This window comes from Pestalotiopsis fici, assembly GCF_000516985.1.
Source record: "Pestalotiopsis fici W106-1 unplaced genomic scaffold PFICI_Scf_11, whole genome shotgun sequence".
NCBI lineage: Eukaryota > Fungi > Ascomycota > Sordariomycetes > Amphisphaeriales > Sporocadaceae > Pestalotiopsis > Pestalotiopsis fici.
In genome coordinates, this window is record NW_006917101.1 from 1,177,478 (window position 1) to 1,190,042 (window position 12,565).

Sequence of the window (12,565 nt, forward strand, 5' to 3'; positions counted from 1 at the left end):
GTTAATTTGGCATTTTGCGTCGTCACATTTAGTATCACCACTGATTCTATCCTTTCTACCTCTAGAGAGATAACAAGAACATGGAACAACCAGAGAGGCCAAGGGCTATGCATTGGAGGAGGGAGGTGTGGAGGGCAAGTCCAAGGCGGCTGCCCATCAATATAAACATCCCTGCGCCGGCCAACCATGGTGGTGCTGGAAGCGGCAAGCTCGCCAAGTACCAAACATAGTCATCTTACGGAACCACTACAATGTCAACTCCATTAAACATATCGTGGAGATTGTGCTTTGATTCTAACAGTTCGAAAACATGAGTACCAACTGCCCGAAAGAATGAAACTATGTTACTTTTATGACTTTTGGATTGCAATAGCGGTTAAACCAATCAATTCACCGCTGCCCGAGTTAAGCAGTAAAATCAACCGTGGTACAGCAAATAAGAGGGTTATCACGGACCACGCCTCCCTTATAAGCTCGATCCAGCTCTGCGTACCGAGCATCGTCAAGCATCTTGGCGAAATGCAAGAGGCTCGGATACCCAATGACGGCAACGTTCTCCCACACGCCCGGGTCTGCCGCATCCTCGGGTCTAGAGGTCCACCCCGAAACGCCAAAGCCGTAAATAACAGGCCGTGCCCCGTACTTTGGCCCAATCTCTTGGACAAATGCCGAAACATAATTCAGATACTGCGCTTGTTGATTGGGAAAGAAAGATAGCAGGTTGAACATGAAGATAGGGCCAGGGTTTTCAAGGACATGGGACTCGACAAAGGTTTTCAAATCCATCAAGCTCGCAGACTTGTCCTTGCCAAAGACGGGTGACCGTGTACCCAAGGATGTGACAAGATCCGCTGGAGGGGCTGACTTGCGAAGGCCACTGAGATCTTCGGGGGACCAGCCTGCCGGTAGCGCCGGAGGCGACTTTGAGATGACGTCCCTCATCGAGTCCTCGACCCCGTTGATCAGTTCGTCCGCAGCATCGAAAGTTATGGACCAGTGATCTGAAACGAGGTTTAGAAGCGCGACAGGTAGGCCCTGTGCGTTGGGGATGGTTTGATCCGTGACCAGCACGAAATCCCACTGCTTCAGAATGGAACCAATTCCAGTAAGAGCTGGACGGGAAAGTTGCGGTTCATGTATCCAGTGGTGACAATATCCAGCCCAAAGCAGGCTTGAACCGTTGGCTTGTGAACGGAAAGTCTTGAGGGCGTGCTCGAAAGATTTTGCGTCACTAGATGGTGACAGTGCGATCAGATGGGCGGTGACAGGAGCCATGTTGAACGATCTAGAGCGAATGAGTAAGTCTAAATGCTCTAGAGATTGCCTTGCTGACCAAAAATGGGCAAGTCTGACCTGAGCCAATGTGCGAAGGGGAAGACAAACACGATATAATCAAGGAATAATAGAAAATTGTCCGAGTTAATCTAATTAATCTACAAAAGAGAGGTGCTAAATAGCGAACTATATACCCGAGTAGGTGATTTACGGTAGGTACTGACTACGTCAGTGCAACAACAGGATATGGAAAACGGACTCTGAATTATCTTACAGTTCAAAGATCATAAAACCCAGGATTGGCTTGATGGGAGCGGCCGCTCAAGTGAAGATAACGGACTTACCCCTGCAAATTCCGTGAAGCTCCTCCGGTGTGACTCATACACGCTTTGTTACCAGCATCAGCGAAATGATATGATGTTCACGGAATCGCTTGAAACTCTTGGTATTTGTTGTCGTACTCTAGCGGCCCACTCGTGCGTGACCAGCACGCATTTTCGAATGAAAGATGCCTGCGATTCCATGCCGTTGAACTTTCGGGTTCGAAAGTCGAGCATTTCCCTCTTACTTCTTGGCGAACAATCAGGCTCGTTGGAGTTAGGCCTTATGTCCGTCCTACCACTTCGAATCTGGGCATGCTTCTCCATTTCTGATGAGAGATGCACATGATTGATCATGTGGCAGGAAAGAATTAAAGGTTGCCACTCTGTTCGTAAAGATCCTGGTAGGGGTAGTACCTGTGCCAGTCCTTTCTGTCCGCCAACTGGTACACCCCAGCATCACCAACAAGCACCAGTCCTTCTCGCTCGGCTAGGGATTGCCATAACAGCTGCTGGCGGACCAGGTCCTCTTGGCTCGAGTACTCTAATTCTGTGTGTTGTGCAAAATCGAGGTTGTAAAAAGCGCCTGCTTCCAAATGATCTGGGCCAATTCCCAATCCCGAAATTGTGTCATGTGCACCATCGTCTCTCCTGCTGGAGAAAATGCGCCTCCCTCTGAAAAGTGAACACAGAAATGACAAGCATTCTGAACTGACTTGCACTTCATATTGGCCGCCAAAACTCAGGAGGCACAGACTCCAGGCGCCGTCTTTCAACTTCTTCAGGTCGACCGTTCGGTTTGACATGGGACTTGACCACCATGTGCCCTGCTCCAGGACGATGAAGAGGAAAGCGCACCAGACACAGTCTGGAGACATCTGTCTCGTCTTGCGGTTGAAGAGCGAGCTCTCTACGAGGAAATCCATAGATTGTGCAGACTGGACTTCAAGAAACTGGTCCTCGGATAAATGTGGCTGGTAATCCGCGAATCGGTCCCGCATTGTCTGAAGCCAATTCTTGACCTCGGCCATATCTGGATGCTCGGGGAAGGGTTCGAGAACAGAATTGACAATTTTGAGTCTGCCGAATGTATTTTTCTTCCGTGGACGAACAAATTCTCGATGCATTTCAAATGTGTCTCTGGGCGTATTTGCCTCTTTCAGCAACTGGAATATCGGTTCCCTTCTTTTGGGCAGGCGCCAGTCAGGGAGCCAGGCCATGAAGTTCCGATTTGAACCATCACAACGCTCCACAACAGCACGAAGTACTTCCAGATAGCGCTGATCGTGGTCAACACCAAATGCTTGGTCTGTAAGGACCTTCTCCACGACTCCTTCGGCATTTACTTTGAGACCGAGAAGAGGCTCGACAATCGATCGATAGAGGCATTCTGCCGTCTGACTGTAGTCCACCACGACTGAGATTTTGTTTTCATGGGCTTGACCTTGCTTCTCGACAACTACACAATCTGACGCTAGATTGCAGAGCGCATATATTATATCAAGATCGACCTGGCAACTCGACTCGTGAAACAGTGATAGAAGCTCGAGGAGTCGCAAGCCACCCTCCGGTTTGGAATCGAAGACCCATGTTTTCCAGAGCTTCGAGATTGTATCCAGTGGGACAAGTGCTGGCGGAAGCTTGCTCTTCCTCACCAAACCATGCATCACACGAAAAAGATGAATCAGATCAATCTCCTCGGCGCCGCACATCATGACAGCATCGGCGGCCAGCACGACTTCTTGAATGATCCATCGACGGCTGAACCAAGGCAGTTTTACCAGGTTGCTGAATGAGCTTTCCAGATTTGACAAGTGAGCCTCAATCCTTTGACTGTCTCGGCTTGAAAACCGCAGCGCCTTCTTGATGTCTACTAGAGATCGCTGTCCTTCAAGCGATGTCCCAAGCCAGACAAGAACACGAGACGCGGCGGAAAAAATCTGTGCCATGACCGGAATTTGCTTGCTCTTATCAGAAATATCCTGCTGGTTAATGCAGACAGCATCAACCCAGAGCAGACGCTTCTGATGTCTCAATCGGACGCGGTGCAGAGCGTCTCTGAGGTTTGTTGTAATCTTAATAACGCTCGTCTTGTCCTCTTCTTCAATGACGTACAGCGTCTCCGTGAACTCGGATGCCCCCCAGGTATACGAGAGCGCCTCGTATTCGATCAGGTCCTCAGATGACAGACAAAGCTCTGTAATTCGACACTGCAGTGGAAATGATGCATCAGGCGCCGGTTCCAACTCGACGAGGCGTGTGTCCGCATCTGCCGAGAGTGGCTTGTAGGCGAAATCCGCATCACCGGGGGACGTTCGCGATCGAGGGAGTGCAGACATTGCAGCGCTCATCTTGAGTCTCGTCAAAGGTATATGAGTGTTGTTGTTGTTGTTGTTTAGGTCGAAATGCATTTCGGACTGGAGTGGCAGAACTAGTATACACTGCCTTCAGTCGAAGGAACTTCACGATGGAAGAGGTGCATACATCGCAGTATCCATTTGACTTCTGTCAGAGATGTTGTGAATGTTGTCATTTTGGTTGAATTACATTTCGGATCAGGCTGGAAGGATTTGTTTGTCGCCTTCTTTTCAGGCTGTGCAGTCACGTGTGGGAACGCCCAAAGGCTGGGTATGCATGCGTGCCTGAGATGTACCTAAGCAGATCGTTGGAGCAGGTTCGTGTCTGAAATAAATCAATGGAGTTGTCTCGTACAATTACTTTATCGTTGATTCATTGTTGAATAAACACTCGAGTTCCTTCCATGGTATGCGACAAGATGTATTTAGAAAAATATTTTTTGAGCTGCATATCTGGATGCAAGGGTGAATGGAATACCTACGCCCGGAGCGCATCCGAAAGAGGTCCACTTGTCCCAGGATTGTCAGCAGAAAAGACCATGGTCGTTGGCAAGGTATATTGGCCGACTGCATTGCCGGAATTTGCAATCATTTGCTCGTACATCCTGTCCATTCTTTTACCGCAAATATTGCCCAAATTTCATACCAGCGATCAAAATGTCTACATCCCGAGCCGACCTCTTCTCAAGCCTCGTCATTTTACCCACTGCGAATGCTCTTGGCCATCTGATGCCCGCGGTTGGCGCGAGCTGGGCAACTACTGGGGCACTAGTCTGGGACTATCCTATCCTCATTCTCTTGTTTTCCGTACATACACTACTCGACAGTCAGTTGCTCATTCAATCTACATGTTATTTCCAGTTGATGCTGATACAATAACGATCTAGGCTTTGACAAGTACCGAGATATACCCTCGGAGAAGAAGCCCAGTACAATAATAACCTTAATATGGGCTGGCACTTTGATGCTTTCAATCTCAGGGTCGTCATATGTCAGCGGATTCTCGAGTGCCATCCGCATCGTTTGGTTCTTGTGTCTTGAAATCTTCTGGGCTGTACCTCTGATACCACTTTACTCGCGCAGACGAGGGTTCTACCTCGTCAAGTTGCGACAGCTCGTATGGAGTCTGAAAGAGACCTTTTTGAGCTTGGTTTCTAACAAAAGAAACAGTTTGGGCCTCTCAAGTCTGCCTTTTGCGGCGTCATGGCTGGTCTTATGGACGCCGACCCGGCATCGCATCATGCGTGCATCATTCTCACTGCGGACTGCGGCGCCGGCCCGCAACGCGTGCAAGCTCTCGCCTACAGCATACTATATAACTTTCTCCGCGAATCATTTTACGACGCGAGGGACATTGAAGAAGACAAACAAGATCATGTCTCCACTATGGCCACGTTCCTCGGCATGCCCAACACGATCGCGTTGCTCTTGGCAGGGGCGGTGGCGGGCGAGGCATGGATCAGTGGTGCGATAACACTAGAGGGCAATACTCGAGCCGTGGGCGTGGTTGGCCTGTCGAGCTGGATTGTTGCGACGCAGACCAGGGAGAAGCGATTGGCGTGGGTTTTCTTTTCGCTTGTTTCGCTATTGCCGGCGTGGCATGCCCAAGCCCATCTCTAAGCCGGTGTTCAAGTGTAGATACCAAAAACATGGGGTTACTTGGCACGACTGAGAGCTTGAAGATAACAAAGACATAGCTAACAAAGGTAACGGTGGTGGTATCATCGGCCAACTCTCTGAATGCTTGCTTTTGCCATGGACCCTCCCTTATGCTCTGAATACGACATGATGAAGGCTAGATGCTGTGCCGCAAACTAACCTTTGTGAACCCACTAATGATACTGTACATCTACTGGACCTAGAAGCATCGATTACAAGGGAAGGATCAATATCATCGGCAAGCATATAACCCATGTTAGTACTTTGGGCATGATTGAGATCTTGCTAGCACTGAAGCCAGATAGTGAGATATTCAAGTGATGGATACAATGATAGGAGGGGAGGATCAAGATAGAGTTAGTACAACTTGCATTAACAATCTAATGTATAATCTGGGCAGATCCAAGGTGAAGATTGGATATCGCGGACAATCTGCGGTACTTTCAGTAGAGGCGACAAAAGGGGCACCAGAGAGGTTGTAGAAAGACATCTGCAATAAGAGTTAGGGTAAAATACGTCAGATAGAAATCATGAAGACTTGTAGTGTTGGCACATACCTGTGTTGTATCATATAAGAGGGCTGTGCATGTGTGGAGACGGGCAGAAGTCAAAGCCAAGGCTTGTTCTGGTTTGGGCCGATGAAGAAAAGAGATGCCCCAGACTGTTGTCCATCTTGGACTGAAACCCGCTTCCCGGTAACCGTCTGGTGATCGTATTCTATCGTACTCGGAGAATTTGCGATCGGTCCCATTGCCAAGTCCCCGACTCAACGGCCAGAATCCAGATCAGGTCGAGGTAGTACTGGATTGACTTCATCAGGGACGTAAGTGTGTGAGATCCGAAAACTGCCAGGGGTCTGTGACGAGACGGGAGCCCCTGTCGTTTTGGGGGCCCCGCCAACGACGCCAACTACCGCCAACTAAAAGAGCCGCTGCCACTATTCTACTACACCTAACCTTAGTACGATAGCCTAATTGGACTTCAAATTCAACATTCTATACTTTTGGCCGTGACAATTCCCTGATACAAATCATCATCACTGTCAATTATACGATGAAATCCATGCACAAATCATGTTAATAGATATGCACCCAACATACAAAAACTCCAGTTATTCACAATTTTCCGTGGCCAACAGCATCTGGACCAACTGCTCGAAACCCCACTGAAGCTCACTACTGCTTCGTCTGATCTGATGTCGAAGAGCGAGTGAGTGAAATCTTCAGACCGCATTTGGCATCCTGGTGCGACAGCTACAACACTGCTCAGCCGCCATTCGGTAGGTTTCCGGTCTTGACTTTCTATGCTGGCACATCACCAGCAAGGGTAGGGTAGATTAGGGTAGGGTTCGGTTGATCAGTTCCGCCCAAGACTATCCCCATCAATCTCCCCATTACCAGAACAAGGTCCGATCTGGTCAGGATGTCATCCCAGGATCACGGAGCATCACTCGATGCTCGTCGATATGCTTATCCCCTATGTGCGAGGATCGACGGCTAGGATATGGGAGTGGAGCTCCGTTCCCATAGGTGGGTTCAATGTGCGGATGCTTCTAGTGCTCAAACCTAGACGTTTGTCGTTTGAGATGCCAATTCAGATGGGCCGAGTCAGTCTGGCGAGTGGTTGATCCTGATCTTGGATCGCCTCAGCTCCCGCTTGCCTACAATTGACCCAGAGCCTGGATCTTCAGGTCCCAAGCGCTCAGCAAGAGGACCCCTGAGTCGATCAGAAGCTTCAGCCACGATAACTCTCCACGCTGCTGCCGACCAAGTCATCCTAGGTTGGTTTTGAGATTCACAGGTTACACTGACCTCTGAATGGATACATATATATGACAAGAAGACTCGGAGTTCCATCAATGTTAGATTTTACTCTGCTCAGGTCTCCATGAGTCTTCATTCTTTTCATCATCAGAGTTGATCTCACCTTCATTTCTTCGTCAAACGTATTATTATCATTCACTAGTCGGCTTGGACCGCTTTCATTTCTATATCAAAATGACCTTCACTCTTTCATTGCGGCAGGCCGCCTTTGGCTTTCTGCTATTGAACTCGGTCGCTACCGCACAATTCAGTAACGGTCACAACGGTGAGCTTGTTCAGAGGGAGTCGGCTGAGGACAAGCGGGGCCTTTTCGATTATGTCAATGGCATCGTCGAGCGCGTCAATGCTGTCGCGGCAAGTGGCACTGCAGGTGAGCATGACAGACAATGAAGAGTCAGATTATCAATCGTCCCTAACTCATGACTACAGTGGCTGCCACCGAAACCGTACCTGCTCCTGCGCCTCCAACAGGCACTCCACCAGCACCTCCGGCCCCTCCAGCTAATGGTGAGTATATTGTTCCGTATAAAATCAACATGAAGTCACCCTATGTCTACATCAAGTAATATCATATTCGTCAAATTTCCACTAATATCATTGTCTTCCAGGCACCGAAGCTGCACCGCCGCCACCTGCTGCCACTGATGCTGCCGCTCCACCACCGCCTCCTGCAGCGTAGGTCTTGATTACCACCATTCACGACAATTACATATGACTGATAATCTTTACAGTAATGGCACAGCCCCAGCACCTCCTGCCTTGATTGCTGCTGACCCAGCCGCCAACGGCACGGCGCCTCCCCCTCCGCCGGCCAAGTCCGATGCTCCTGCTTTGGCAGCTGTGCCACCGGCTCCCGATGCCAACGGTACAGCACCGGCACCGCCTCCGGCCCCGGCTGCGGCCGACGTAAATGGAACTGCACCAGCACCCCCGGCACCCCCCGCTGCTGCTGATGTAAATGGCACTGCTCCTGTCCCACCAGCCAAGGCGGATGCAGGCCCAGCAGCCGCAACACCGCCAACGCCTCCTGCCGCGGCCGCCGCCAATGGAACTGCTCCGGTTCCACCAGCAAAGGCAGACGTCGCTCCAGGTGCCTCGGCAGCAGCACCACCACCTCCTCCCGCCGCTGGGTAAGTGAACTGACAGGCCTGTCTCCTATTAGATCTAGTACAATGGCTAACAAAAGTATCAAGAAACGCTACTGCCGCCGCGCTACCAGATCCCGCAAAGAAGGCCAAGGCCGATGGCAAGTCTGCAGCTGCCGCTCCGCCAGCAGCATCAGCCCCATCTGCTGCTACTCCTGCCGCCGGTACTCCTGCGGCGGCTGCTACCGTAGCTGCCCTCGCTGCTCCGGTGCCTCCAGCTGCGAAGAAAACCACGGGCAAGCGATTCTTGCGCTATTACCAGGCTTAGGCGGCTGGTAAATGGATTCCACCTCGAGTTTGACACTTGAGAGACCCTTGATGGATGACATTGAAACTGGGTCAGGACGGGATTCTGATACCTTTAACGCGATTATACGACTGAATGTTGGGGCAATAAAACAACCCATTTGTAACAGGACCACAGCTGACACTTGACAAAACAAACACAAGGAAAGGAGTGGGCAGTGGCGTTCTTCATTTTATTGGGATAAATACATCCAATTTCAAGTAGGAGTATACAATAAAATCAGATATCCCAATTCTTTCCGAGGTAAAGAGGGAGAAGGTCCTTTGTTATCTTGATATGTTACGGGCAAGCGAATCACAAGTGAAATGCAAAAGCTTTGGTAAATGTCAATGCGAGTTTGAAACAAGCAACCTGACTATAGGGGATGATGAAAAATCAGTCTATGGTAGAAGCGCTGCTATAGGTGATGACCCGTCTTTGCCGTCGTTGTCCGTCGGTCAGCCCATTCACGGGGTGCCGGGCGTGCAACTTGTGGCTGGTCCGTCTCCATACAACAAGTAGACCCAAGAGAGCCTGAGCTTTGATATATGCTTCAATACAATGGTCAACATGGACCGTTTGCAGCCTGACCAACAAGAATTAGGTATCGCGGTGATGATGCTTGTTGTGGTTTCCAGGCGGCTTCGATGGTTCGGACTACGTCGGCGCAAATCTGGGGTTCGCCTAGGGGACCCAAGGCCCCTAAAGAGCCGCCCGCCCGCAATACTCAAAGTGCGGGGGAAGCGCCTTGACAAGACCTTACCTTGAGCAGGGCCGTAAACCGCAGAACACCGAACCCCGGGCTCGTCGCTTACCGCCGCCTACAGTCCCAATTCTCCGTCTTCGTCCGGACTTTTTACCTTTTGTACAAATAATCGCAGGCGCCTTTTTCTACCCTATTTCCATCAGCGCCTTATAAAATCTAAGGCAGGTGGACTCTCACTACTTGGAAAGACCTTGATTACCCGAGCTCGAGACAATGACGTTCTCCAGTGAGGAATGGGAGGAGATATCCCAAACTATCCCGAGCACTGAGGAGCCCTTTTTCCAAAAGTATATAGAGGGGCGTGATGCCTTGATCGCCCAAGAAGCCAAGCAACGCAGCGGTAAGTACAAAGTTACAAAACAAGGAGTCGTTCTTGACTGCCCGTATATCTGACCTGCCTGTTCTTTACTCACGCTTTTGCCAGATGCCTCATTTCGTCAAAACCTCTCTCCCATTGCCAAAAAGGCTTGCGATATAGTCGCACGCATCCGCGATGAAGAGAAAAAGACCCACTGGACCTCTCAGTTTGAGGACTCTCTCGCGCTCAAGGAAGAGAACATCACCGTGCATCCGGGCATGATGTTCTCGCTTTCCAAGGAACGCATGGAGTCGACCAAGCTGTGGAAGATAATCCGGCAGATGCCCAAGGGCGCGCTCCTGCACGCGCACCTCGACGCCATGGTGGACTTTACCTTTTTGATCGACCTGCTGCTCAACGAGCCCGGCATGCACATCATGGCCGACCAGCCGCTGACCTCGCCGGCGGCCCTGGCCGGCGCCAAGATCGTCTTCCGCTTCCGCAAGACGGCTCTCACCGAGGGCAACATTTGGAGCAGCGGCGACTACGAGCCCGGCACGCCGATCCTGCTGACGCAGGCCGCCGACGCCTTTCCCAACGGCGGCAAGGAGGGCTTCTTCAAGTGGCTCTACAGCCGGTGCAGCCTCTCGCGGACCGACGCCGTGGCGCAGCACCACGGCGTCGACGAGATCTGGCAAAAGTTCTTCAGCTGCTTCCGCGTCGTCGAGACCATAATCCACTACGAGCCCATCTTCCGGGCCTTTTTGCGGCGGCTGATGCGCCAGCTCAAGGACGACGGCGTAAACTATGCCGAGCTCCGCTTCTCGTGGGGCCTCGACTACTTTCTCCTCAACAGCGAGGTGCCCGAGCCCGACTACGTCGCCATGATGGACACGATTGACGAGGAGGTCGAGGCCTTCAAGGCCACGCCCGAGGGGCAAGGGTTTTGGGGCCTGCGCTTGATTTGGGCCACGATCCGCATCAACCCGCTCCGCAACATTGTGCAGAGCATGGACCACTGCATCACGTCCAAGATTACTCACCCGCATCTCATTGCGGGCTACGACCTGGTGGGCCAGGAAGACCTGGGCCGTCCACTCAAGGACATCCTGCCCGAGCTGTTCTGGTTCCGCAAGCAGTGTGCCGAAGAGGGCGTAAACATACCCTTCTTCTTTCATGCCGGCGAGTGTCTTGGCTCAGGCAGCGACACGGATCTGAACCTGTACGACGCCATCCTGCTCGGGACGCGCCGCATCGGCCACGGCTTCAGCCTGTACAAGCACCCTCTGCTCATTGACCTGGTCAAGGACAAGAAGATCCTGATCGAGAGCTGCCCCATCAGCAACGAGGTGCTGCGTCTCTGCGGGTCCGTCATGAGTCACCCGCTGCCCGCGCTGCTGGCCAGGGGCGTCGCGTGCTCCCTCTGCAACGATGACCCGGCCATGCTGGGCCAGGACACGGCCGGCAGCACCCACGACTTTTGGCAGGCACTCCAGGGGTGGGATAATCTGGGTCTGGCCGGCCTGGGCTCGCTGGCCGAGAACAGCGTCCGCTGGGCGGCCTTTGAGGATCAGACGCCAGACGAGTGGAGCCGGGACATTAGGGAGGCCACCGTCGGCAGCGGGCTCAAGGCCCAGAGGCTCAAGGAGTGGGCGGTCGAGTGGGAGAAGTTCTGCCTGTGGATCGTGACCGAGTTTGGCGATCCAGAGTAAGTGAATGCATGATAAGCCCCGAGTCGAGTCAGACCGGCTTTTTTTTTTTCTCCTGCTGTCAAAGCGGGACTCCACTAGTGAGCCGTTCTCTGATTTCATATTTCTTTCTTTTCTACCAAAGCCATGTTTCCATGACCAGAAGCTGGAGCATTTTGCGAGTCTAACGTGGTCGGGAGACGATTATTGGTTCTCGGGAGCATGGCAGGGTAAGGCGTTGTGAAGAGGCATCAAGGCAATTAAAGTTCAACCTGGCAGGCAGACAAAAATAAACTGGGAGGGTAAATCAGGCAGAAGACGTCAGAGCAACCATACAGGATGGTTTCTTTCAACATCTAGGACTGCCATTGTCATGGGAGGTGGAGCTGGAATATCTATATGGACACAAAGCAGAAATTTAGTATCGAAATCAAAGTCCAAAACAACTTGTGGCCAAGTCTGTGATCAAGTTCTAATGAAACAACCAATAAACCCCAGATACAAGTGTATCGCCATCACTTTAGTCAATATTCTAAGAAAAGCAGCACGCTGGTAAACGCAGTATTGGGGCGCGGACTGAGCAAGTGTAATATGTACGTACACTCAGGAAAGGCAAAGAGGCAGCAACGGCTTTTCCGCGCCGTTGCCCGTCAGCAAGGGTGGCAAAAGCATTGTGCCAATAAGGGGAGGTATAGTCGGTCTTGGAGCTGTGGGTCTTGACTGATCATACACAATTCAGATATATATGCAGCCCTAACTAGCGACATTGATTTTCCCCCAATCATTCCCTACATGCAGAGAGAAACCCATACCCGAGCGCCAATAATTTCAAGTGAGTTCTCCAATTTATTCCTCCCCACAATCACGAAGAGTCATGTTTATGGCTTCACGGAATAGTTCACATAGCAGTGTGATGCAGACTCAGCAAGCTGCCAGGATCTTTGAGCC

At 51.3% G+C, this 12,565-nt stretch overlaps 5 protein-coding genes across 5 annotated transcripts; 3 read left to right on the plus strand and 2 right to left on the minus strand.

Moving 5' to 3' along the window:
* Positions 1-405: 405 nt before the first annotated feature.
* On the minus strand, positions 406-1,275 carry PFICI_13346 (uncharacterized protein; the record flags this gene model as incomplete). The annotated part of the gene is made up of 1 exon (XM_007841927.1): positions 406-1,275. The coding sequence occupies one exon, from the start codon at positions 1,273-1,275 to the stop codon at positions 406-408; it is 870 nt and encodes a 289-aa protein (XP_007840118.1).
* Positions 1,276-1,966: 691 nt separating this feature from the next.
* Positions 1,967-4,006, minus strand: PFICI_13347 (uncharacterized protein; the record flags this gene model as incomplete). The annotated part of the gene is made up of 1 exon (XM_007841928.1): positions 1,967-4,006. The coding sequence occupies one exon, from the start codon at positions 4,004-4,006 to the stop codon at positions 1,967-1,969; it is 2,040 nt and encodes a 679-aa protein (XP_007840119.1).
* Positions 4,007-4,609: 603 nt separating this feature from the next.
* Positions 4,610-5,572, plus strand: PFICI_13348 (uncharacterized protein; the record flags this gene model as incomplete). The annotated part of the gene is made up of 3 exons (XM_007841929.1): positions 4,610-4,778; positions 4,840-5,069; positions 5,123-5,572. 3 exons carry the CDS (start codon positions 4,610-4,612, stop codon positions 5,570-5,572), a joined length of 849 nt encoding a protein of 282 aa, XP_007840120.1.
* A 2,036-nt stretch (positions 5,573-7,608) lies between these two features.
* On the plus strand, positions 7,609-8,847 carry PFICI_13349 (uncharacterized protein; the record flags this gene model as incomplete). The annotated part of the gene is made up of 5 exons (XM_007841930.1): positions 7,609-7,804; positions 7,864-7,941; positions 8,043-8,109; positions 8,166-8,564; positions 8,628-8,847. The coding sequence occupies 5 exons, from the start codon at positions 7,609-7,611 to the stop codon at positions 8,845-8,847; spliced, it is 960 nt and encodes a 319-aa protein (XP_007840121.1).
* A 997-nt stretch (positions 8,848-9,844) lies between these two features.
* Positions 9,845-11,641, plus strand: PFICI_13350 (uncharacterized protein; the record flags this gene model as incomplete). The annotated part of the gene is made up of 2 exons (XM_007841931.1): positions 9,845-9,971; positions 10,056-11,641. 2 exons carry the CDS (start codon positions 9,845-9,847, stop codon positions 11,639-11,641), a joined length of 1,713 nt encoding a protein of 570 aa, XP_007840122.1.
* Between the last annotated feature and the right edge of the window lie 924 nt (positions 11,642-12,565).